The sequence below is a fragment of the Ovis canadensis genome, chromosome 3 (genome assembly GCF_042477335.2).
Source record: "Ovis canadensis isolate MfBH-ARS-UI-01 breed Bighorn chromosome 3, ARS-UI_OviCan_v2, whole genome shotgun sequence".
Lineage (NCBI taxonomy): Eukaryota > Metazoa > Chordata > Mammalia > Artiodactyla > Bovidae > Ovis > Ovis canadensis.
The window spans coordinates 96,875,561-96,902,378 of NC_091247.1; the positions used below are offsets into that span (position 1 = coordinate 96,875,561).

Consider the following 26,818-nt stretch of genomic DNA (forward strand, 5'->3'; position numbering starts at 1 on the left):
TTTCTAGAGTTGGACTAGATCATTTCAGAAGCCTTTTAAGCGCTTGTACTATCACTTTATATGTAAGGTAAGGTAAGGTGAAGTCGCTCAGTCGTGTCCGACTCTTTGCGACCCCATGGACTTCTCCATCCATGGGATTCTCTAGGCAAGAGTACTGGAGTGGGTTGCCATTTCCTTCTCCAGGGGATCTTCCTGACCCAGGGATCGAACCCCGGTCTCCCGCATTGGAGGCAGACGCTTTAACCTCTGAGCCACCAGGGAAGCCCTCACTTTATATGTGGAATCTAAAATATGACAGAAATGGACTTGTGAAACAAACAGACTCACAGACAGAAAACAGACTTACGGTTACCAAAGGGGAGAAGGAGTGGGGAAGAGGAAACTAGGAGTTTGTGGTTAGCAGATACAAGCTATATATGAAATAGATAAACAAGGTCCCATTGTATAGCACAGGAACTATGTTCAATATTCTGTAATAGGGGTTCTCTCGTGGCTCAGTGGTAAACAATCCACCTGCCAATGGAGAGGACATGGGTTTGATCCCCGATCCCCGAAGACCCCACATGTGGCGGAGCAACTAGGCTCATTCACCACAACTATTGAGCCTGTGCTCTAGGGCCCGGGAGCCGCAACTGCTGAGCCCGTGTACTGCAGCTACCGAAGACTGCACGCCACAGGAGCAGCCACAGCGATGAGAAGGCCGCATGCTGCCCCGGGAAACTGGAGAAAAACCTGTGCAGTATCAGACAGCCAGCATGACCAAAAATAAATAAATGAATACGTTTTTAAAAATGCTTTAAACAATATCCTATAATAAACCATGAAGGAAGAGAATGTGAAAAAGCATATATATTTATCTGAATTACTTTGCTGTATACCAGAAACTAACGCAACATTGTAAATCAATTATACTTAGAAAAAAGACTGTGCACTGATTGCCCTCTGACCCCAGCTCCCACATCAGCCTCATCTTCTCTATCTTCCATTCCCCAGAGACTTGCATCTCCATTCCCCTTACGTGTCACACCTGTTCACACTAGATGCTTTTGTGTGGCGTTTGTGTCATCCCATTGTACACTGGAGTTGGTAGTTTCCGAGAATGGAGAATCCTAGCTGTTCACCTTTATAGCCTGTTTGTAGCCACTAGTGAGGTGCTCAGTGAATGCAAGAAAGGAGTAGACCTTTCAGGAAAAAGAACCTGAGTAACTGCTGCAGGAAGAGGAGGAGGGTGAGAGGCAGCTGGGGAAAGTGCTGGCACTGGACTGAAGGGGGAGTGGAAGGGCGGACCATTGGATCGTGAGCTATTCCCTCATCAAGGCCTGAGGCATGGTGTGAGGCTCATCCTGAGAAAGGGGGGCCCAGAGTTGGAAGGAGAGAGACAAGTGTTTCCTGTCTTCTAGCAGTCAAAGGTTTGTGTCCTGTCTGGGGACTTAGAGGATTCTTTTAATTAATTGAACTATAATTAATATATAAGATACAGGGTTTTTTGGTCTCCTAAGGATGAGAATCAGGATTTACCATGGGAGTGAAATGAAGAATGCATTTAGTCACTAACCAGTTATTTCAATACGCATAGACTGGTGACACGCAGTCTTGGAATACAGATAGTTAATTTAGGCTCTTCACTAGATTAATGAAGGGTAGCTTTCAATTCTGAACTTAATGAGAGGGGGAAATATCTTGGAAGCAGAAAGGTTTAACGGAACCCCCAATAGATGAGAGTTTAATGTTTTTTTGAGAATCTGCTGTGTGTACAAGGCCCTCTAGATAGTATGTCAAAAATTGAAACTAAGATACCTTTCAGCTCTCTGGTGAGATAAGGCTCCAGGAATAGATACTTTACATCTGCTGAAGGGTTGTGGGAGTTATTCCCATGGGATGGGGAGTTGACTGGTAGTTTTGAGCACCTACTCTGTGTCATTAATCTTCAGATAGGGGATGAAAGTGTGGGAGTAAAAGGATTGATTAAACTTTAATGGCTCAGCAGTAAAGAATCTGCTTGCAAAGCAGGAGACACAGGAGATGTGAGTTCGACCCCTGGGTCGGGAAGATCCCCTGGAGAAGGGAATGGCAGCCCATGCCAGTATTCTTGCCTGGAGAATCTTGTGGACAGAGGAGCCTGGAGGAGCCTGGCGGGCTCCTCTGTCCGTGGAATCTTGGACAGGACTGAAACAACTTAGCCCAGGCACACACGACATTATTTTTGGCTGAGTTAACTGACATTGACAGGTAGGTACAATTTGGCCCATTTGTTCAACTCTAACTTAGTACTTAGTAGCTTAATACTAAGCCCCTTTCCTGCTCAGAAGACAGGTGATGCTAACAGGAATGTTTTGTAACTTTTTTAATATGCTTTTTAAATTTATTTAAATTTTTTTTGGAAAAAATTTTTACAATGTTACTTTGTAGCTTTTACTCATCATCCATTTGTTTTGTATTGTCAAATTTATATTTCAGAGAGTGGCCAAGAAGCACTTTTTTCTTTACTCCTGAATGAATTAATATTCTCTCTGAGCCTCCTCAGACAAAGCCAATATATATTTTTATGTATCACTTTTCAAAGTTGAACTTTTCTATCACCCTGAAGAGTTTGAAGGCAGGCAGGGGCCATTTTCCAGGGGGCCTCAAAACAGCACAAGCCCTAACAGGTTTCTCAAAAACTAGCAGCCTTAGTAAGGACATCTGGTACATTAAAAGAGCTCAGGAACCCCAGAAAACTGGCTTCATTTGTTCAGATACTTCCGGTTTAAAAGATGACTCCTGATAACTGGTTCCTCTTTATCACTGTTAAGTTTTGAAGTCAGCAAGTTTGGTTTGCTTTCCAACACTGCATGTTATCTTCGACTTTCCAAAGCAGTTGGGTTGGAGACCTGGTGAAGCAAATCAGAGTTCATTGGCTGTGAGTTAATATCTCATGCCATAGATCACAGGTGGCTATTTCTGCTTACTTTTAAAGCAATTCTCTCAGCCTCAGCGCTGTTGACATTTTGGGCTGGATAATCTTGTGAGGGGCTACCTAGTCTATCATAAAGAGCAAGAGTTTTTCTCCTAGTCCAATTTACAGGGGCAAAGACTGTGTTTTTGTTTATTTGTTTTTAAACTACTCCTTTAGAGCAATGGTTTTCAACTATTAGTGATTTTGCCCCCCAGGTGTACTTTGGTGTTGTCTGGAGACATTTTTGGTTGTTATAAGCAGGTGGATGAAGATGTGTTATTGCATCTAGTAAGCAGAGGCAAAGGATGGTGCTAAACATCCTACAATGCCCAGGACAGGTTCCCCTCCCCCGCCAAAAAAAAAAAAAAAAAGACTTTTTTGCCCTCAAGTATCTATGGATTGAGAAGCTACATCAGGAGAAGCTGCATCAAATAGAGTAGTCTATCCCTCATTTTAGTATTATAGTGCATCGCCAAATGGTCATACTACTTAGTAGCAGCTGTGATGAGGACCATAGTTCTTCGCTCTTAGTGTCCCATGTCATGGGATAGTCATGGGGGGACGTGGCCTTTTACAAAAGGTGAATTTACAGTGAGGTCTGCAGACCACAGTAATTGTCCATGGCCCCTGGCTGAAGTGTGGGTTACCTGAGTTACTGTTTTTCTGTCTTCAACCAGAAAACTGTGGGCAAGGTAAGCACTCCAGAAAGCCGTGGGAGAGAAGTTTGCTCAGCTGACCCCCGGAGAATCTCACCCTGACTTTTGTTGGGGTTTCCCTGTAGGCCAGGCATTGCCAGGCTTCTGAGCAAGACAGGCCTGTGAGGTGGTGAAACTGCTATTGCTGGGGACAGAGGAAAGGGGCTGTTGGTGCCCACTGAGGGACAGTCCAGCAGTCTCTGGGAGGGTCTCCGTGGTGAAGTAGAGCCAGGCTTCCTGGGGTTGAATCCTGGCTCCCCACAAACCAGCAGTGTGAACTTGGGCCAGTTATTTAACCTCTCTAGACCTCAGTTTCTTCAGAGTGGATAACACCTTAATAGGTTCTTTGTAAGGATTTAAGAGAGTGAATATATGTGAAGTCCTTAGAGTTGTGCCATTAAGTCAACACTTAATATGTCAGATATTGGTGGTGGTTTAGTGACTGAGTTGTGTCCTACTTATTGCTACCCCATGGACTGTAGCCCCCGCCAGGTTCCTCTGTGGGATTTCCTAGACAGCTGTCAAATATGAGTACATAAGACATTCTCAGATACCCAACTGTGCTGCCCATCTGGGTGGGAGCAAAAGAGGCCCTGTTTCTAAGAGCTTTCAGGGCAGGTGGGTTCTGGCCCATTTATGTTCTCTGTCTGATGTCAGATTAGAGCAGAGGACAGGGAGGATAGAAGGCTGGAAAGTTCCTAAAGGTGAGGAATAAGGAAGCGTCCTCACTGTTCCCTCCGACTCCTAAAACCTTCTCTTTCCCTGGGCAGAGGAGACTCACTTTTGAACTCTTCTTCTAACTTGCTTTCCTCCTGATCCTCTGGGGAGGAAGTAGCAACCCCATTGGGTGGGTGGGTCTTTGGGATGCCTGGGCTGTTTTGGTGCGCCTTAGTTGAAGCGTTCTCCTTGGGAAGTCATGAGAGACACAGTTGCACTGAATAGTCATAGCATTAGTTCAAACCTCTTTTCCTTGTAGAAGCCTGGTCCCCTTTCTATTGGTACCTCCCCTGGAGGGCAGAATTGCAGAGGTTCCAAGGGCAGTTGCTGAGGCCACGCATGCTGAAGTTGGCTTGTGAGATGCTTGCTCACACTTCCTCAGTCTGCCGCAGACTCTGCCTTCCCACTGGGGGAACCACTTGAGGTGCCTTGTGCTATTGAGTCATACAGCTGGGTCAAAGTAGGTTTCAGCCGCACTAACCCTGGAGTTTCAGTGAAGTGAATGGTCATTCTCCCCTTTTTTTTTTTTTTTTTGGCACATTGAGTATAGAGTCCCTGGACATCTTGGTTCTCAGCAAAGAGATCTTTGCCCTTCATATACAGATTTGGGGCTGTCTAGTTTGGCCTCTTCTGACATTAGGGTGCCTGGGGTTCTTGACAAAGCCAGAGAGGACCCTCTGTGTGGGACCCATGATCTACTTGTCTCATTCCTGTACAGCCTCTTGTCATGGCTAGAAAATCTCCTTTCCCCCGGAAGTGCCATGCTTTTTGCACTGTTGTCTGTGGATCTCTAAGCACTTCCTTAATAGTCCTTCCCTGGAGCGGCGCTGTTGTCGTTGTTCAGTCGCCCAGTCATGTGTGACTCTTTGGGACCCCATGGACTGTAGCACGTCAGGCCCCCCTTTCCTCACCATCTCCCTAAGTGTGCCCAAGTTCTTGTCCATTGCATCAGTGATGCCATCCAGCCATCTCATCCTCTGATGTCCTCTTCTTCTGCTGTCAATCTTTCCCAGCATCAGGGACTTTTCCAATGAGTTGGCTATTCGCATCAGATGACCAAAATACTGGAGCTTCAGCTTTAGCATCGGTCCTTCCAATGAGTATTCAGGGTTGATTTCCTTTTAAAATAAAAGATTTTGTTTGACTGGTTTGATCTTCTTGCTGCCCTAGGGACTCACAAGTGTCTTCTCCAGCACCACAGTTCGAAGGCATCAATTCTTTGGCACTCTGCCTTCTTTATGGTCCAGCTCTCAACAACCGTACCTGACCACTGGGAAGACTATAGCCTTGACTATATGGACCTTTGTTGGCAGAATAATCTTGGAGTTAATGAAGAGAGTGAGTCAAGTCTGAGGACCTGGCTCTGAGAAACCTTGGTACCTACCCACCCAGCCTACTTCTCTCTCCTCAGCTTAGCAGCCCTGTCCTGGAGGCTTGGATATGGTCTATGTTCTTGGAAGGCTTTATTCCCAACTTCTTCCTTCTGGCATCTCCATATTGTCTGAAAAAGGAATGAAGCCAGATAAGCTATTGAACAGCTTTAATTTGGGCTAAATAAGGGAATTTGAAGCTGTCACTTTTCCTTTTTCCCCTTTGAAGGACTTTTTCCTCCCAAATTTTCCTGTTTCAACCGCTTCTAATGAAGTCTTCCAGCCATTTCCTATCAGTTCGCTTTTCCCCTTAATTCCCAAAGGCCTTAAAATAGCAAACGTGCACCACTTACTAAGTGCTGGACTCTGTCTAGGAACTTGACCACAACTCAAGCCACCTCAGGCAGCCTCCAGGATAGCCATTATTGCTGCCTATTAGTCAGAGGAAGACATCAAGACACAGAAAGGGCAGTGCCTTGCTCAAGGGCAAGCCAGCATTCAAACCCAGGCGGTCTGATTCAGGAGCCCTGGCCTCTGGCCCCAGCATGGGGCTGCCTGGGACAACTAAGGACGGCCAATTGTCTTTCAGTTTCATGGGGTTATGAAGCTGGTGTCCATTGAAAGAGACCTTTGAGCTCATTTGTCCAAACCCTTCATTTTACAGGTGAGGAAAGCTGGTGTCTTGTACTAAGGGACCAGCCAGGAACCCAGTTCCATGCTCTGCCCCATCCTGTTTCCTTTCAGCAGTGAGCGTGAGCTCTTCCCATCATTCAGATGTAGGCTCCCCAAGAACCACAAGCAGAATTTGCTCTGTGGCCTATTCCTATGATAACCCCATATTTTTTTTTTGTCCAGACTGTATCACTTGAGAGTAAAAGGGGACATTGTTAACAGTTACGCTGCTACCACACCGGGCGGATTATCCTGGGCAAACTGGGATATGTGGTTGCCCTGCTTATGGTGGGTGTGACAAGGGTGGGTGGGAAGGTCTGGGGCTGGACATGGTACAAAGGGACAGACCCAGAGGGGTTTGATCCAGCAAGTGACAGTGGGCAGCACACAGGAATGGGGAGTTTAGATCCCCCTGTGGGAATTTGGGCTCAGGCGCAGAGTCTGGTCCCTGGGATAGGGCTGTCCAGAGGAGGCAGAGTAAGGGATCTGGGGGACAGGCCAGGGCAGCCAGGTAGACGGAGAGGAAGCTCTGCGGCCAGGATCACATGCAGCGTGGGCCCAGGCCTGAAGAACAAGGCCAGGCTCTGAGCACCAGGGCAGTCTGCGGTGGCCAGCGCTTGTTACTCTCTGACTCTGCTCCTTGGTGTTCCCTTTGCGCCTCTGTGTCCCCATAACAGTTGTGTCTGGAGCGCCTGCTGTATCTCAATACTGAAATAAGGCTGGTATCACAGACACGAAGTTGAGAACCTGCAGTCAGTGCCTGCAGTCCTCTGGGACCAGTGACAGCAAGAGACGCTTTTTAGTCAAAAGGTGGTATAACCAGCTGGGAACTTGGGGAAGATATCTGTGGAGGGGCCATTTGTATTGGGCCCCTGAAGAACAACTGGGAATTTGTTAGGCCAGAGTAGGAGAACATTCTAGGTACAGGGTCAACACACATCTCTAACCTTTTCAAGAAAAAAAAAAACACAACTCAGAATTGTATTGATGTGTGCGATTTAAGTGATTGTGAATCTACATCTTATTGTAGTGAAAGAAACTGCTTACCATCTGTCCTTACTGCCTCAGTTTGTAATTAGTTGTTGACATATTTGCCTCCTACTGATAGTCTGAGCACTTGCAGGCAGAAGGATCTCCTTTATCCCAGTATCCTAAGTGCCTGGCACACTCAATTTAGCAGTCAGTATGTGTGGGAAAAAGAACTGTTGCAGGGTCATGCACACCTGGGACAAGTTATTCCTTTGAACTGATGTCCTATAGTCTGAGGATAGGAGGGTCCCAGGACAGGGATCCAAAGGCCTGTCTCCTGGCCCCCTGACAGGTGCTGTTGCCTGCAGTCTGTCTGGCTGTAACTTGATGCAGCTGAGAGCAAGAACTGGAAGAACAGGAAACCCTGTGGCTCAGGCGCAGCAGGATCCTGGAGGAGTGGCCTGTGAGCCTGGCTCCACACTCACCCTGCCCTCCAGGCTGTGAGGTGTCAGCTGCCATCTCCCTGAGGTGGCATGATGACCCTAGTGGGGGTCTGCTTTGTCCCATCTAAAAAGCGTCAAGGCAGATCTGTAGCTTTTGGTTAGCTGCATTTCAGAGGACAGGAGCCTTAAAGAATCCAGAATCTACTGTGTCTTTTCCTCCCCAACTTATCCTTTTTTTGTTGTTGTTATCTTATCGGGAACATCTGGCCTTGGCTTGGCAACTTTACAGGGTAAACCTGCTGCTGTTTGTACAAACTTGGTCCTCCCAGGAGGAGTCTGTGAAGACATTAGTATTAATGAGGTCACAGATAGCAGTTACCTAGCTTTCCCTGGATGAGCGCACACCTGTGCCCCAGGTCAGGGCATTCATCTGGCCTGGATGTTACGGGACCTGTTAGGAACTTGGCCTATGGTTTGGGGAAACTTCTTCAGACCTTGGTTTCCTTGTCAATGATTTGCAGTAAAACACTGGCAAAGGAATAATGTGAAAACATGAAATTCTTTCAAAACTAAGTTGTAAGCATATATTAGCACATAGAGTCACCGGAAGGCTGTGTGTGGCTACATTTAAGTTATGACTTTCCCCTCCGATTTGACCTCTTTCGCCCTACCATGTGCCAAAGACTAGGACCTAGTCAGAACCTTGTCAGTTTTCCTTCCTTTATTTTTAAAGTGAAGTATAATTTGCATAGAGAACTGAGAACACTAAGTAACCACCACCTAGGTCCAGTAACAAATTATTACCAGCAAGCATGCGTGTGTGTGTGTGTGTGTGTATGCGCTAAGTCACTTCAGTCATGTTGGGCTCTTTGCGACCCTATGGACTGTACCAGGCTCCTCTGTCCATGGGATTCTCCAGGCAGGAATACTGGAGTGGGTTGCCATTTCCTTCTCCAAGGGATATTCCCAACCCAGGAACTGAACCCGCATCTCGTGTGTCTCCTGCATTGGCAGGCAGGTTCTTCACCACTAGCACCACCTAGGAATCCCTAATAACAACTACGTATACTCCATGCTCAGAGGTTAAAGCATCTGCCTGCAATGCAGGAGACCTGGGTTCGATCCCTGGGTTGGGAAGATCCCCTGGAGAAGGAAATGGCAACCCACTCCAGCATTCTTGCCTGGAGAATCCCATGGACAGCGGAACCTAATGGACAGCAGAGCCTGGTGGGCTACAGTCCACGGGGTCGCAAAGAGTCGGACACGAATGAGCGACCTCACTTTCACTTTCATACTCCATGCTAAGTTGCTTTAGCTGTGTCCGACTCTGTGGAATGGTATGGACTGTAGCCCACCAGGCTCCTCTGTCCATGGGATTCTCCAGGCAAGAATACTAGAGTGGGTTGCCATGCCCTCCTCCAGGGGATCTTCCCAACCTAAGGATTGGACCCAGGGTTTGAACCGGAGTTTCTTACATCTCCTGCATTGGCAGACAGGCTCTTTACCACTAGCGGCAGCTGGGAAGTCCCAACAGCAAGTATATCCCCCACTAAATGTAATCACTATCCTGACTTCTACTGGCGTAGATCTGTTTCTGTACTTATTATAAATGGACTCATATGATATGATCTGTTCCCTTCTGTATCTGGCTTCTTTTACTCAACTTTATATTGTGAGATTCATCTCCATAGGCATGGAGTGACAGGTGGCACATTCTCATTGCTGTAGAATACCCTGCCCCTGCCCCTCCAGCCCTGTTTTCACTGTAGTTGAGTTAAAGTAGATGAAATTAGCCAAAGTCCTTCACTTCAGTGGGGTGTGGTCCTTCCTAACTTTCTTCCTAGGAGACTAGGTTATAGAGCCCTGGAGTCTGTCCTTAGATATTATTTAATATATATACACCTGATTGTATCTTTGGGACAAATACAGAAGTGCCAGGAAAGTTGAAATTCAGTCAGTTGGTTTGCTTGGGGGCTAGAAGAATCTAAAACATGGGAATTAGCTAGTGTTCATCCAGCAGCTCTTGGAGAGAAGATTCTAGGTACTAAATCAGAAATACCCAAAGGCTGGAGAAAGCAGTTTGGCAGTACAGCAGTACCTCAGGGTGTCCCTGTGTCCCCAGGCCAACTATGCTTATGGAGTTGCTTTCTTATCCAATTTGGTCACTTGAATTTGCCCTTCTACCACGATGGTGTATCCTGTAGGAATGACTGATGAGCATTTGCTTGTTCATGTATTGTTTATTTTCTGCCTGCTTACTAAAAGGATTAGATGATACGGTTTAACTTTCATTGAAAGGACTTCTAGAATAAGAGTCACGGAACAGGCAGGAATGATTAAAACTTAGTTGATTAAAGTTGAGTACAGAGCCCTGAGCTTCCTAATAGCCAAAGCAAACCACCCCCCCCCCAAAAAAAAAAAACCCAAAAACAAAACCAAAAACAAAACCAAAAAAAACCTCAACAACAACCAAAACCGACTCTTCTTAAGTCAGTTGTTTTAATTTCATTGGCCTGTATCAGGAAGTACAGTGACTCTGGGCAGCAAGACTTCCTGACACTAAATTCCCTGTAAGTTGCCTGTAGGGAATGGACTGGCCAGTGAACAACACAGCAATTTCATGCAATGGGATGATCTTTATGATTCTCCCTTCCTGTGACTGCTTGATTAAAGGTAACTAGGATTAAGTCCAGAAAAGGCAATGGCACCCCACTCCAGTACTCTTGCCTGGCAAATCCCATGGACAGAGGAGCCTGGTAGGCTGCAGTCCATGGGGTTGCTAGGAGTCGGACACAACTGAGCAACTTCACTTTCACTTTTCACTTTTATGCACTGGAGAAGGAAATGGCAACCCATTCCAGTGTTCTGGCCTGGAGAATCCCAGGGACGGCGGAGCCTGGTGGGCTGCCATCTGTGGGGTCGCACAGAGTCGGAAACGACTGAAGCGACTTAGCAGCAGCAGCAGCAGCAGCAGCAGCAGCAGCAGCCCAGAAGCAATCTCCTCTGAATGCTAGTCTCACAGGCCACTTACTCATACCTGTGACACTTCGCATGGGCCATTTTACATTAACACCCATCTTCCATTCTTTTCAGAAACACTGAGTCTACAATGAAGTCCTAGAGAATAGGAAGCTTGATTTCTTTAAAAAAATTTAAAAAACATTTGTGTGTGTGTGCGCGTCAGTTGAACCTTGAACAGCATGGGTTTGAACTGTACGGGTCCACTTATTTGTGGATTTTTTCAATAATAATGTGCTATAGTACTGTATCACTGCATTATTCATGGTTGAATCTGTGGATGTGAACTATATATAAGGAGTGCCTCCAGTGGAGGATCAGCACCCCAACCTGTGTGTAGTTCAAAGACCCACTGTATATATATTTAGAGTGTATAATTCAGCAGCATTAAGGACATCACATTATTGTACAACTATCACCACTATCTCTGCAATTGATTTCTTTTAAAATTATATTCTTGTATACTATAGTGCTTTGCATGTAATTGATTTTCAACAAAGGCTTAAAATGGGAGAAGCTTGGGTCAGGGATTCAGCAATTGAGTGATAGAAAAGAATCTTACAGATTTAGATGTTGAAATTTAAGGTGTTGAGACCTCTTAAGGTATTCAAGGTAGGATTTATGGCACTTTATGTAACAAACCGTCAACGTTGGAATATTGTTCTTTTCTGGATGTAAGTAGTTTGATGAGGACCATTTCCTCTCTGAGACCTGTTAGGTTGGTCTCAGGGAAGGTCACTCAGTTGAAATTGGCCTGCAAGATGACAGTGGAACGGTTCCTGAGGACGCTTGGGGTAGGATTGTCATTTACTATTTCTGACACTATAGTAAGGGATCTGAGTGATCCAGATTCTAGTTTCAGCTCTGCGACCTTGGTCAAGGCTGTTCCCCTGACCTCAGTTTCTGTGAGTTTCCTTTCTGGCTCTCAGTTCCAGGACTTTCCTTTCTGGGCTTCCTCATACCTAACTGGGGCTGTGTCTGCCACACCTGAGCCATTTCACACTTTGAAGTGGAGCCTCTGCAACAGCGATCTTCTGCTCCCTCTATTCCTTGCATTGTGGCTATGACACAGCTTCTCCTTTTAGTGCTAGTCTGGAGGAAGCTGTGGGCACTTAAGGAGATGAGCTTTCCATTTGGCTGTGTTGTTCAGTTGCTCAGTCGTGTCCGACTCTTAGCGACCCCATGGACTGCAGCATACCAGGTTTCCCTGTCCTTCACCATCTCCTGGAACTTACTCAGACTCTTGTCCATTGAGTCGGTGATGCCATCCAACTATCTCATCCTCTGTCGTCTCCTTCTCCTCTCGCCTTCATTCTTTTTCAGCATCAGGGTCTTTTCTAATGAGTCAGTCCTTTGCATCAGGTGGCCAAAGTATTGGAGCTTCAGCTTCAGCATCAATCCTTCCAATGAATATTCAGGACTGATTTCCTTTAGGATTGTCTGGTTTGATCTTCTTTCAGTCCAAGAGACTCTCAAGAGTCTTGTCCAACACCACAGTTCAAAAGCATCAATTCTTTGAGACTTAGCTTTCTTTATGTGTCCAACTCTCACATCCATACAGTGACTGCTGGAAAAACCATTGCTTTGACTAGATGGACCTTTGTTGGCAAAGTAATGTCTCTGCTTTTTAATATGTTGTCTAGGTTTGTCATAGCTTTTCTCCCAAGAAGTAAGCGTCTTTTAATTTCATGGCCATGGTCACCATCTGCAGTGATTTTGGAGCCCAAGAAAATAGTCCGTCACTGTTTCCATTGTTTCCCCATCTATTTGCCATGAAGTGATGGGACCAGATGCCATTATTTTAGTTTTTTGAATGTTGAGTTTAAAGCCAACTTTTTCACTCTCTCTTTTACTTATCTTTAGCTAAGCCTGAAGTTACTATTCTCCACCTAGATGGGGGCCTTAGTTCTTGCAGAAAAAACTCAGGAGAACTCAAGAGATAATTGTTATGTGTATCCCTTGAGGAGGAACCAGGACCCTGCTTTATTGCTGCACTGTTATTTCTAGGCTGCTCCTCCTTCATTTCCAAATTCCCTCCCTTCCCTAGTTAGTAACTATTTGAATCTGTTCTTTAGAACTCTGGAGAAGTCTAGGAGGTCGATGCCTTTTTTCCTGCAAATATGAACAGGGGACTTGGAAAGGCTTTTGTACCTGGGAAGGCTCCACAGGGTCCTGCTTGTTTTCAATTTCTCTTTAGAACTTCTCTTGCCTGAACTCACAGTTCTAGAGAGGAGGCAGTCATAGACTAGTGTGTTATGCGAAGAAAGAAATTGACCACAATTGCCCAATGAGGAATTTCTAATCTTGAGATTGCTAAATAGATGTGTCTAAAGCTACTATCTGTGTTTAATACACACCCTTGCCTCTGGTTAAGCAAGTGACTTTCTCATACCGCAACCAAGCTTTGCTTCTGGCCCGCCTCTTTATCCCCAGCCTGGAACACCCCATCCCTTCCATCTTTTTTCCTAATAGAGATTTAAAGAGAAGTGATCCAGGGTGTTCGGCCACACACACACCACAAAAAGAGAAGGAAGAATTTGGGGACACAGCTCCTGTTTTGCTAATCCCAGTGTGGCTAAGTAGGGTTAAGAAATGTCTTTGATCCTCTGAAGGTTCCACTTGGCACAGGGGAGTCTGGGAGAAAAAGAGGAAAGGGGATAGACAAAAAGGTTAGATATTAATAGATAGCTTTACATTTGCCACGCCGTTTATGCTAGTGACTCTGCTGTGAGTGTTAGTCCTCCCGTTTCATAAGGAGGAAACTGGGACTCAGGTGCCTGTACAAATGCTAGAGCCGGGATTTGAACCCTGATTTTTCTGATGCCACAGCCTATAGTTCCCCACCACCAGCTACTAAATAAGGGCCAACCTCAATGATTCTACTGTGATAGCTTCCAATAACTGAAACTTTTTCCCCAACAAGTTCAGATTTGTCTTTGCAACTCTCAACACCCAGGATTGATGAAGAATTGTTTCACAGTTTAGCCTAATGTCCTAACTACCGACTTTCAAAGATCCCAGGCAGCAAGTGGTAACAAATGACCTTGAACAGTGTTGACTAGAACACAGTCCATTATTATCACATTATTGGTAAGGTAGATACCAATCCAAGGAGAGGGGAGCACCCAGACAGTAAAAAAGGTGTCAGTTTGATTAGTCTGGAATGGGTCTTTGAGATTCTTAGCCAAGTTCGGAAACTCTTATCCCAAGGGGCAGAGCATCGACAGACGTTATCAGAAAGTAGATTTATCGCAGAGAAGAAATTTCTAACAACTAGAACTGACCAACAGTAGAAGCTAACCAGTTTTGAGAAGTGAGGAGCCTGTCATGCTTGGAAGCATTCAGATTTAATAGCCTGATGCCTATTGGGGTGAGAGGGACAAAGGAGATAAACTCAAATGCTGTCTACGTTCAATGGGATTTTGAATTGTCATTACCCCAAGGTTCTTTCTAAGAGTTAGTATTTTTTAGCCATAGCGTTACTGTGCTGTGTACATTTGGGAACTCCTAAATGACATTCTCCTATGACTTTGGGCCTTGCTTGTGTTCCCTCCTTCGGGTTGCACTGTGAGTGACAGTTGGCGGGATTCTGGATTTACTCCCTTCCCAATCCAGGAGAAAGGTCTTCGTATGGAGGCTGCTTCTTGCTTCCGACTCCTGCTTCCCTTGGCTACCCTCAACTCAATGCAGCAGTGCTGGCCAAGGCTGGTGGGCCTCAGTGGTGTGTTTAGGAAGTTATAACATCAGGTGATTAATCATTCCTTCCTCAGTGGCCCTAAGAAACTCAGGGTGGATACATCTTCATGTCCATCATTATGGCCCAAAGAGAGGAAGTTTGGGCCAAGGTGCTGTAGTTGCATTTTTCATAGCTGTCCCGTATGCTTTTTCTTGGTCTCATCTGATGGAAATGTAAATCAAAGTACTTTGATGATAAATCAAGTACTGAGGTCATCCAAGAAGCTGCAGAGCAGAGAGTCCGCACCCAGATGAGGAGGGTCCACAGGAAAAGTGAGGGTGAGAGGCCGAAGGGCCTAGCTTCAGAGCCAGACACCTGTGCTTCTCACCAAGTGAGCTATAAAACAGGGATATAGAAGTTTTACAAGAGAACAATGAACTTCATGTCAGTAAACTTATAGGATGGGTTTGGGGAGGTAAGAAATACTTGGTAAATGTTTAGCTACTGTAATGGTGATCATCATGACCATTTTCATCTGTTACTGAACACTGAAGAATGATTATAATCTCTTGGGTAAAGGGCAATATGATTTGAGTAAAGGCTGACCCTTTAACTTGTTAGGTCCTTTTGAGAGTTAAGGATGAGGAGTGTTGACTAGATTTCCAACAAGCCTTATAGCAGCTTAAACATCAAAGTTAAATTAAGCATGACCACAGTAGAATTATGCCATCCTAACTTGGTCTTGTGTGTACATGAGGTCACACTCCAAGAAGTGATAGGGCAGCTCCTTAATTGGGCAGCACCACAGGCTCAGCTTTCCCACAACAGAACATCTGGAGCCATCTATGGAAGCAGGAGTGGGTGGCAGCGAGGCTTCTGGGCCTCGCTTCTTTTTGGGAAAGTAGTAATCCCAGAGACTGGGGAGCCTGGTGGGCTGCCGTCTATGGGGTCGCACAGAGTTGGACACGACTGAAGCGACTTTGCAGCAGCAGCAGCAGCAGCAGCAGCAGTAATGCAGGAGCTCCAACTTAGTCACGTGTCAAAATCATGATAATGTCCAGAGATATGTCTGCAGCCCTCTGACCCGCCAGGGCAGCCCTGTGCGTGTCTGTGTGGTGGGATGACTGGTTCAGAAGATGGCCTTTAGTGGATGTGGCCAGCCTGCACGCATTGTAGTACCATTTGAGCCGTATTGACTTTGCTGTTCAGCAGAGAGGGGCATTCATCTAGTAGAGTGGACAAAAGCACGGTGGGCTGCCCCGTCCAGTCCTGGCTTAATCTTTTGCCTCTGTGTGATTTGGGGCATGTTGCCTTCCCCTTTCAGTTGAATGGAGAAAATAACACCTCAAAGGGTTGTAGTGAGGATTCAATGAGTTAATGGGTATAAGACCTTGAGAACAGGTTTAGCTGAAGGGTTTGCTGTTATTACTGTTGCCTGTGAGGCTGGACTTGGATGTGGCTTGGCTTTAGCCTTTGGTCTGGTGGCTGGGACTTGTACATTAGCACTGAGATGCATTAAGCCCTAATGTGTTCCTCGGCCAAGCCAGGCGTCACTGAGTCTGAAGCAGGAGGCCTCTGTGGTGATTATAGTTGCTCTGGGCCCAGAGTCTCCTGCGTTTTGTCTCCCATTGTGCCAATAGGGAGAGAGAGGACTTGTCTGAGACTATATGCTTTTTCCTCCTGGGAGCCTCACGTGTCGTTGTAGGGGAGGCCAACCTCCTCAGGAACACCCTGGCTCCCCAGTATTGTAGGAAGCCCAGATCAGTGACCCTGCTCAGGGAAGGGGGCTAGTGCCCCACAGACCTGGGAGGCTAAGGCAAAAAGGGGGTTTGCCATGAACCTGAGGTGCCATGAACCTGAAAGTAGGAAATAGAGTGGATGATTGAAGCCTTTCTGATTTAGACCAAAGGAGTTAGATGTCTACGGTAGCTCTCTAATAAATGCTGGCAGCAAGGGAACTTGGGGATATCCTCATTTCTGCATATTTCAAACTCTCTATGACAAGCCTAGTCCCTCTGCTGGCTGGGGAGGGAGTGGAGAAGTGGCTGAGGGGCTTTCACTACTCTAGCCCTGCTTCGTCCTTTTCCATCCCACGTGAGGATTGTGTCTGTCAATTTTGTTCTATTTTAACCATGCAGTTACGAAGAGGGGTGGGCTGATTAACCACAGTCTCTTCTTTGTCTTGCTTACAGCTTCTTTCAGCATTTTATCCAGTCTCTGATCTTTCAGCTTGTGGGATTTTAGAAGAATGATGAAAGATTAGTAGTGGTCAGGATGTTTGAAATGATCTGAGAAGGGCCAATCTCATAATTCCTCAGGAGAGAGGGATGGACCCCAAACCCCACAGGGAGTTAGGATGTGGCCTGCAAGAGAGAACTTGTGAGTAAGAGGACTGTTTCTCTCGCTCTCTGTCTAATTCTTCCCACCCCCCAACCCAAAAGAGGGCAATGGGTCTGTTCTTTCCTTAAAGTATTAAACAACTTTTGCTGTTCCTCTGGGAATCTCAAGCTTCAAAATTTGTTTAAAACCTTTGGTTTTAACTTAGAACCAAAAAAGTTTGGTTCTAAGAAGATCTGAAAAAAAAAAGTGTCAGAAAATAGAACAGTCTGTTAATACTAATGAGCACATTTGTCAGGGAAAGCTAATTATAAATGTTTATGCCTCTTGGTCAGAGTTGGGCAAAGGACAGGTGGGCGTTTACTTCTGTGTCCCACAGGAGTAACGGTGGTGGTCATCAGCCAAACCAAGCCAGTCAGGATTCCCTTGGGAATCCTGAAGTCTGGGAGCTGGAAAGAACAAGGTCACTTCACCCCGCAGTTTGCTGATGAGGCTGGGAGTACCAGGCCCACCACCCTCATACCTTGAGGGCATAGCTGTAGCCTGGTCTAAGGGTCCTGATTCTACCCCCATCTCCATGGCCAGCAACCCACCTGGCCTGGACGTTCCTGCTGAGAACAGGGATATTGTGGAAACTTGAGTGCCTCCTTGTATGGATTTCTATCAGATCTTTTTCTGATAGAAGAAAACTGGGAATATCCAGAGCCAGAGCAGACGAGAGCCTTCAAGAAGCAGGCTGTCTGAGGGGGACTCCTGTTGTTTCTCCTTCTCCCAGTGTTAAATCTGGGAAAAGTTCAAAGAAATTTATGTTGAAAACAAGATAAATCAAATGACTAGGGAGAGCCGCCTCTGCCTCTGAGGATGGGGGAGGACCTTTGCTTTACGATGTGTATCAAGCCTCTGTCAATGTGTCACGCACTGTGCTGGGCTTCAGGGGTGCAAGCGTGAACAAATAGTCATGGTTCTTGCCCTTGGTGCTTATGATTTGGACACTAATGTATGTTACCAAATTGAGGTTGGTGATGTGAAGGGAAAAGTCTGAGTTCATAGAAAAAGCAGGGAAGGCTGATTGTTTTATTAGGAAGATCCGAGAAGGCCTCTGTGCAGAGAGAGCTGAAGGATTGGTAAGGGGTCTGTAGATGAAGAGCAGAGTGAGGTGCTGAGTGGCCTGTGTGAACAGTCTTGCAGGCAGGGAAGGGCACGGTTGGTGTGCTGGGGGACTGAGCCAAGGCTGGTCTGCACAAGGAGTGCAGAGGCAGCGGTAAGATGAGCAGTGGGCGAGGCCAGGCTGTATGGTAGGGCCTTGGGAGGGTTTCAGATTTGGTGCCAATGGGAGGTCGCAGAAAGGGTTTAAGCATGGGAATAGTGTAGACTCTGTCTGGGGATGGAAAATGGCTGGCAGAAGGAAAAGTAGAATCAGGGACGCTTATTAGTCTAGGGAGGAGGTGATGGCTGCTTGGCCTATGGTGAGGGGCAATAGGGTTGGCACAACTGGCCTTGAGTGCACAGGACAAGAGATGGGCCTCCCCCCTAGTTGGCCTTTCTCCTGGTCTTCACCATTCTCCAGAAATGAAATTAGACCATTTTTTTAATTTTAATTTTTAGTTTTTTTTTTTTTTTAAACAAAGTCCTGTCACAGATTCTGGTTCAACAGTCTTTAATAATCTTCTGTACCTAATAGATTTTACCCTTTTGAGAAGCTGAATGATGTTCCATGACATAAATGAATACCATAATTAATTTAGTATATATATCACTTTCCTCTTTTTCAGGTTGACCAGTATCTCTACCACATGCGTCTTTCTGATGATACTCTTCTGGAGATTGCTAAGCGGTTTCGTAAGGAGATGGAGAAAGGGCTTGGAGCCACCACTCACCCCACCGCTTCAGTAAAAATGCTGCCTACTTTTGTGAGGTCTACTCCAGACGGGACAGGTACTGTACCCACGGGGAGGGGTCTGGGAGCTCCTTTGCCTGGGGGGGACTTGGATGACTTTGCTCAGGGACCCAAAGAACTATATACATCAGTGATGGTACTTTGGATTTAAGCCTCAGAAGCCAACGCTGGCTAATTCAAGCATGTAGGGATTTGAATGGAAGTCTGTGGCATGGGATAGAGGGGAAGACTGGGAAAGGAGGCAGCCTGGCAGTCAAGGGAGAAGTAAATCTTTATCTTTCCTGCTGGGGTACTGCTATCGGCCATTTGATTCCATCCATGGCTCAGTAATGGCACCCCACTCCAGTACTCTTGCCTGGAAAATCCCATGGACAGAAGAGCCTGGTAGGTTATGGTCCATGGGGTCGCAAAGAGTCGGACACGACTGAGTGACTTCACTTTCACTTTATACCTTCACAGAGACTGCATACAGAGGGTCATAAACAGCAAATATGCCTAAAATGCTTACGGCCATACTCCATGGCAGTCACTCTTGAGCCCACCTGACTGGTACATTCCACAGGCTTGCTGGAGAATCATTGTGGTGCAGATTGTTCTAGATTGTTTCTTGAACTCCATGAATAAAGACTACTAGAAATCCAAATAAACCTGGGATAATGTAAAAGAGACATGGTACATAGTAAGGTATGAAAGTCTCTGAAATTGTGCAATTAGAACTTGTCAAGCTTTGTTTTATCCCCTTATTTGGATACAGTCTGTATTTCATGATGCACCTCCCCAAACGTGATTTAACTAAACTGGAGACGAGGGTCATGGGGAGACTGAAGTTGGAAGGTGGGTTCAGGCTAGATTCGGAAACCATGCACGCACACCTGAGACACGGAGTCTGGCTTCAGTGATACACATTGGGGAGTAGCTGAAAGTTTTTGAGAGGTGTGAGCAGAGCTGTCTTGGGAAGGCACATTGTCAGCAGTTTATGTAGAGTGTATGTGCGTGTGGGGTGATGGGTGGTTAGTAGAGCACGGGGCATGGCCCTGGTGGAATGTAGTGGGCAGAGACCAGAGAGAATTCAAAGATCATACCAGGGTGTGGAGCACAGCTGTCCCAGGGTGGCAGCATCCTCAGAGAAGGGAATGGAACGAAGTTGGGCCAGTACTTTCTGCAGACAAACTTGGCACACAGTTTGTTTTCAGTTAATCTTCATGACAGCCCTCCATTTTAAAGTGTCTCTGGGGCCATGAGGAGTGAAGGATGCGTGATGGCTACCTGCATATAGAGGGTGAGAGAAAGAGCCTGGAAGCAGCTGCCAGGGTAGTGGAGGAACTAGGAAGTACAGAGTCTCCATGTGAGAGGAGATGAGGCCAGGAAGGTGATGGTTGGTGAAGATCCGTATTTGCAGAGAAGGTCCAGAGGTGGGGAAAGGCACAGGACAGGCCTTGGCCATGCTTTCAGTGTTTCCATCATGTCTGTGTCCCTGAGGCTCACCTTTCTACAGTCCCTGAAAGAGATACGTGTTTGCTAAAGCCCTGGGGCCCGGCGCTGAGGGTGTGGCCTTGTCCAGGAGTGTTGTGAGTGAGTGTGTCTCAGCCTTTCAGAGAGCTCCTTGAGTTGAGGAGCCTCCTCCAGTTCTCCTGTGTCTCTTGTGTGCCCTCTGGAACGGTGCATTTCCTCTGCCTGCCACTTCCTCTGACTGGCAGCCACACCCGCTTTTACTGTTTTTATTTGACCTTCTGATAAATTTGCTAGCTCTTTTAGTCCAGGGACCTTGTCTTTGTTTCAGGCACTAGCACTAAGCAAGTATCATAAATACTGGGGTTTTTCTGAGCACTTAAGGTAGTAATTTATTTACTTTTCACAAAACCCTATAAGATAAGTACAAATTTTACCTACTTTTTTTTTTTTTTTTTTTTAAGATGAGTTGGGAGCCTGAATGGTCAGATAATTTGTCTACGGTCACACAGCTAATGAGAAGCTAAGTCAGGATTCAAACTCATAAATGCCAAAGGCGAGGCATCGGGGTTGCGGCGCTTGTTCCATTATGTGCGTACGTGCACGCGTGAGCCTGTCCACTCAGCAACAGAGCACGCCGCACATGCTCAGTTAAAGTTTTTTAAAATGGAGTTGGGGTGGATGTGTGGCCTGGATTATAGGCAGGTGAATAAGCTTATTTTGGAGAACTAGGTATGCGACCAGCTTTTTCTGTTCTTGTTGCTTTCCTGAGACTGGAGCATGGAGATCTCCCCTTGCCTCTTAGAGTTTGAACCCATCGCTATACTGTGTGGTCACAGATTCTGCCGTGCTAATGGAGCCAGCGCCTAACATGTAAAAGGAATACTGTGTACTATGTTAGTTGCTCAGTCATGTCCAGCTCTTTGTGACCCAGTGGACTGTAACTCGCCAGGCTCCTCTGTCCATGGAATTCTCCAGGCAAGAATACTGGAGTGGGTTGCCATTCCCTACTCCAGGGAATCTTCCCAACCCAGGGTTTGAACCTGTGGCTCCTGCATTGTAGGCAGGTTCTTTACAGTCTGAGCCACAAGGGAAGCCCCAACTGTGTACTGGAATCTTTTATTCACTTAAGCAGAGCAGGTGACTCCTAGAGTACTGGAGACCAGACTGTAGGAAATGGGGCCCCCAGCCCCATCATTTCTCACTTCCTGAGGTGTCCGTGGGCCAGCTTCTCACCCCAGCCTTTTTTCCCTTGTAAAAATAAGAGGTAGATCCGATAGTTCCGGTCTGTTCTACACATCCTGGAACTACTGTGTCACGGTGTGAAGTTCCTTGAATTACTGTAGTGAAGGAAAGACCCATAATGTCCATCAGTTGGACACTGGTCAATTAATGCAGAAAACAGTCCTCTGTAACCCAGCGTAAACCATGAGACAGTTTTATCTAAATTCATGTTAAGATCATATATATGTATGTGTGTGTGTGTACAGGTGTGTAAAGTCTTAAGGACATGTATTAAGTTATTGGTAGGGTTTGCCTGGACTGTGAGGCTGGCACTGACTACATATATGTGTATATGACAACTCAGTAATTCTACTTCCAACTATACCTTAAACAAATTTCCATATGAACTCGAGGAGACATGTCTAAGAATGTTCATGGCAGTGCTGCTTGTAAATAACAGTGTATTGGGGACCATTTATAGACTGTGTGTGATGGGATACTATGTAGCATATTACCAAAAGTGTATAAATATGGATACATCTGAAAGAAAATGAATGAAAACAGCAGGACATGTACCTCACAGTAGTTGAATGTAATTAAAAAAAATCCCTCCAAGCAATGCTATATGTTGCTCATGCACACATCCTAAAATTGTTAGGGTATAAACTGGAAAATGTGCATCGGATAAATGATAGGGTTGCTTCTGGAGAGAAAGAAAATTGAACTGGGGAGGGGAGCATGAGGAAATATAACTGAACATGGTCAACATCAAGGCTTTGGGTTTTATGTTTTGTTAATCGGGGGCTGTGAGTTCTGGAAGGTGGTAGACAGGACTGCTAACTCTTCAGTCAATAAAACTTGTCAAAATGAAGATTCTTCTTTGTAAAGTGCTGAGAGAAGAAACGAGGGAGAGCTGTGTGCAGGACCACTGCCTTTCTCCGGATGTGTCACGCAGCCGGTGAGGCTTGGCTTGCACACCTGCTTGCTGGTCAAGGCTGCAATCCAGACACTGTTGCTGCTGGTGGTGACTGTGCTTCTCTGCTGCAGAGGGCTAGAGGCCTTGCGCAAGTGGTGCCTGATCCAGGCTAGCCTTCTTCAGCACCTTGATCAGCCCTTTCCAGTGTTACTTTTCTAATCTGGGAAATTAAACCTCAGATCTAAAGCTGTGATCTAGAGGGACGTAGTCAGTGGCTCTCTAACTTTTCTGGACTATATACTCACAGCAAGAAACTCATGCATAGGAATGTTGATAGACAACTGAAACGAGTTTCAGGAATTAATGTTTATTCTTAAATATGACACAGTTCTATTATCTTATCTACTTTAGAACTGTCTGTAGTCAGGACTTAACTAATCTTTTTTCAGCTTGCAGTGTGAAAGCCACTATCTTAAATGCTCCTCACCCAGTTTTGTCCTGGTCAGGCCTTTGTAAAATTGGCTATTTCTTGCCAGGGGTGAGAGGTGGTTTCAGGGCAGTGTGTGGTAAGGGGCAAAGATTAGAATTCTAGGTTTAAAAGACTGTGAATTCAAGTTGTATGCTTTCGAGTAGTTCATTTATATCACAATCCTCCATTTTCTCATTTGTAAAAAGAAGCATCAGAGGGTTGGCTCTCAGAATTAAGGGGGAGTCAGTCATGTAACTTTCTCGGTGTGTTGTAAACCCAGTCATATGTAGCCGAGACAGCAAGGTGCACACCCAGCACTGATTTTTGTTGCTCAGGGAGCAGGTGTGAGGGTTCATCCCCATCATTGGTGGTCCTGCATTTTGGAGCATGGACTGAGTTCCAGCTTTCATAAGTCAGGTCTCAGCTATGTAATGGTAATCAGAGGCCTGGTAAGAGAATGTGGGAGAGACTTCAGGAAGTGTCAGGCCATTCATTTATGATGGAGGCCTCCATTACACACAAGAAAAAAGAACCTCTAAATTATTGTTTGAGTTCTCTGTGAGAAGGAAGGGAATGTCAACAGCCAGAACCCCGTGGCGGCTGACTGACTCAAAAGTATCTGTGCTTCATAGGTTGTGTAGACCATGCAGTGCAAAGAAACATAGTTGGGACAGATAAAAATGAAATATTTATAAATGATCCAAGGATATCTTTGTTGTTTTAGTTGCTAAGTTGTGTCTGACTCTTTTGGAACCCTGTGGATTGTGGTCTGCCCCTGGTGACTCAGTAGCAAAGAATCTGTCTGCCAGTGCAGGAGATGAGGGTTTGATCCTTGGGTTGGTTGGGAAGATCACTTGATGGAAAAAATGGCAACACACTCCAGTATTCTTGCCTGGGAAATCCCATGGACAGAGGAGCCTGTCACGCTGCAGTCCATGAGGTCACACAACTTAGCAACTAAATAATAGCAAAAATATCTTGCTTGGTGACTAAATTTGGTGTCAACAGGATATATATATGAAAAATGCTCCTGATTTTTTTTTTTTTCTCTAAGACAGTTTTAGGAAGTTGAAAGAACAATATAATGAACATCCATATACAGACTACCTAGAGTCTACATTTATATTTTAACCAAATCTGTTTTATCACATTCCTCTATCCTTTTGTCCCTCAGTCTAGCTTGCTTTACTTGAGGCATTGCAGAGTGCATTGCAGAAATCAGTTCATTTCAACCCTAAAACCTCGGTGTGCTTATTATTAACTAGAGGTGAATGGTACTCTTTTATCTTTTGATGTAAAATTTCATACGAGATGCAAACCTTAAATATCATATGATGAACTGACAGATACATACACCTATTTAATACAACATCTATCAGGATAGAAAACATTACCATCAGCCCAGAAGTTCCCTGGTGCACTTTCCCAGGCAGCTTCTGTCCCCAACCCCCAGAAGCAGTCCCTGTTTTAAATCCACATGTATTACTAGTTTTTCTTGTTTTAGAACTTCCCTTATATACAATCATACAGTAGTTACTCTTTATACAAGGCTTCGTTTACCCATCATAATGCAGGCTTTATCCATGTTGTGTATATCAGTAGTTCCTTTTTGGTTGCTGATTCTCTAGGGTGATTGGAGTCCTATATGACATGAATTCTATGGACACCTAGGCTGTTTCCAATTTTCCCCTAAGGTGATGAAAGCTACTATAAACATTATTGCACAAGCCTCTGTGTGGAAATGTTTCCATTTTCTTCCTTTTCTTGAGTAAACAATTAAGAGTGGAATTTCTGGATCATAGGGTTTGGGATGTGTTTAATTCATAAGAAACTCCTGGACCAAAATAGTTTGAATTTTGGTTTCCAAAGTGGTTAAACTCTTTTATACTCCCACAAATGCTGTATGAGAGTTCCACTTGCCCCAATAATTATTGTCCGTAACTCCCCCTACCTGTTTTGCTTTTGGCAGTGCAGAGTTGAATAGAGAAAGTGTTTATTTATTTGTATCTGCCAGGAATCTCACCATCTTGAGCTCACAGTAGGCAGCCCTAACCTAAGCTTGGCCATGCATGTGACTGAGATAATAGCCCCAAATACAGCCCAATTGGGACCTACTACATGCCTCACAGGGATATGGTTTTCAGGAGCAGTTTCATCTTGAGAGGAAATGCAAGAATAATTGATATCATTTAATGATCACCCATGATATCTGTTTATGTAAACAATCATTTTATGCTCCATGTAAAGTCTACAAGAGAGATATTCCCAATTTAAAAATAAGACAGCTAAGGCTAAAAGAGATTGACAGAGTCACCTGAGTCCAGTTAGTGACAGAATTGGACTTAAAGCACAGGTAGTCTTGACTCCAAGGCCACAGATACATGTTTACGTTGGCTCAAGTTGCTGAACAGAAGTTTCTAAAGCATTTCAAATTATTAGCTTTTAAAATTGACCATAAACATGGATTTGCTTTGTACCATTATAATCAGAAGCTCAAGTAGAACCCAACTAAAAATCTACAAGTATTCCAGCATTCCAATTAATTATTTGTTAAGTAATTTACATTTTCAGCAAGTTCTTTTTACCCCAGCATTCCAACTTAGAAACAAGCAATCTTTGTTGTGTGTCTTTATTGCCCTCCTTGTCTTGGCAAGTTTGTTTAGATACAAGGATGTCTTAAGGCAGAGTGGATGAGATGGTTGGATAGCATCACTGACTCAATGGACATGAACTTGGGCAAAGTCTGGGAGATAGAGGGGGCAGGGAGGCCTGGGCTGCTGCTCTCCATGGAGTTGCAGAGTCGAACATGACTTAGCAACCAAACAACAAGGCGGAGTAAGATGAAGGTTTTGCTGTATTGATCTTTTGATACTTCCCCACTTACCTGAGTTGTGAATTGCTTATTCGAGTATATCTCTACCCTCTGAAAAATTGAAAGTGTTAGTTGTTCAGTTGTTTCTGAATCTTTGCAAACCCATAGATTGTAGCCTGCCCGATTCCTCTGTCCATAGAATCCTTCTCCAGGGGATCTTCCCAACCGAAGGATCAAACCTGGGTCTCCCGCATTGCAGGCAGATTCTTTACCATCTGAGCCACCAGGGAAGCTTCAAGAATACTGGAGTGCATAGCCATTCCCTTTTCCACGGGGTCTTCCTGATCCAGGGGTCAAACTCATGGCAGGCCAATTCTTTACTGTCTAAGCCATCCTCTAGCTAGACTTAATTCCCTCCAGAGCAGGGAATGATGATGATGATGATGAAGAAACTAGGTTAGATTAGGCAACTAATCTAAGTTGCATGGTGAGCAGATTGAAGCATTGGGATTTGAACCAGCCAGCTGTGTTTCAAAGCCTGGGCCATTAGGCGTATCGCTAGTGCTGCATTTGCGCTTATCTGCCCCCAACACTGCTAGCACAATGCATTCATTCTTGTGTTAGTAACTTAGGCCTAGCTATTCAGTTCATTTAATAGAGTCCCCACTGCGTCTGGTCCTCTGTGGGGCAGCAGTGTGCTGAACTACCTTGTGTCCCATCTTTGAAGAGTGAAAATTATCCTGGGGACATAAGGCTTGAACAGACGAAATGATTACTCAATGATATGGGGTTATATAATGCAAGCACATGCTGTGATAAAGAGAGACTAGACGTGATAGGGTGCCTGGAAGCTGGCATGGAACCCTGTAAGGAGCTCTTATCTTGGTTACTCAGCATTGTATCAACAGCTGTGTAGTGAAGACGTAGATCGATAGCTTTCATACATGCAGCTTAATAAGTGGATTTATATGGTACCTACAATATAAAATGAAGATTGTATTCATTAGCCTCCATATAGTCATATAATCATATAAGTAGAGTTTATTAAACATTTACATGTGCCAGGCATTATGCCAAACACCTTACGCCTTCATTGCATTGATCCTTGACCGAAAACTATATGTGTCTGTGTGTCTTTGTCCCTGTGTCCTAGGGAGAGATGGGGAGGTCCTGGCTAGATAGGATATTATTACTATCCCTTTTTAACAGATGGTGAAAT

General features: G+C 45.2%; 1 protein-coding gene across 1 annotated transcript in view; it reads left to right on the forward strand.

The window, feature by feature from the left end:
* Positions 1 to 26,818, forward strand: part of HK2 (hexokinase 2) — a 68,283-nt gene that overhangs the window by 5,519 nt on the left and 35,946 nt on the right. Inside the window, exon 2 of the mRNA XM_069580558.1 lies at positions 18,605 to 18,767. Within this exon, the coding sequence (XP_069436659.1) occupies positions 18,605 to 18,767 (163 nt within the window). The remainder of the gene's footprint in view (positions 1 to 18,604; positions 18,768 to 26,818) is intronic.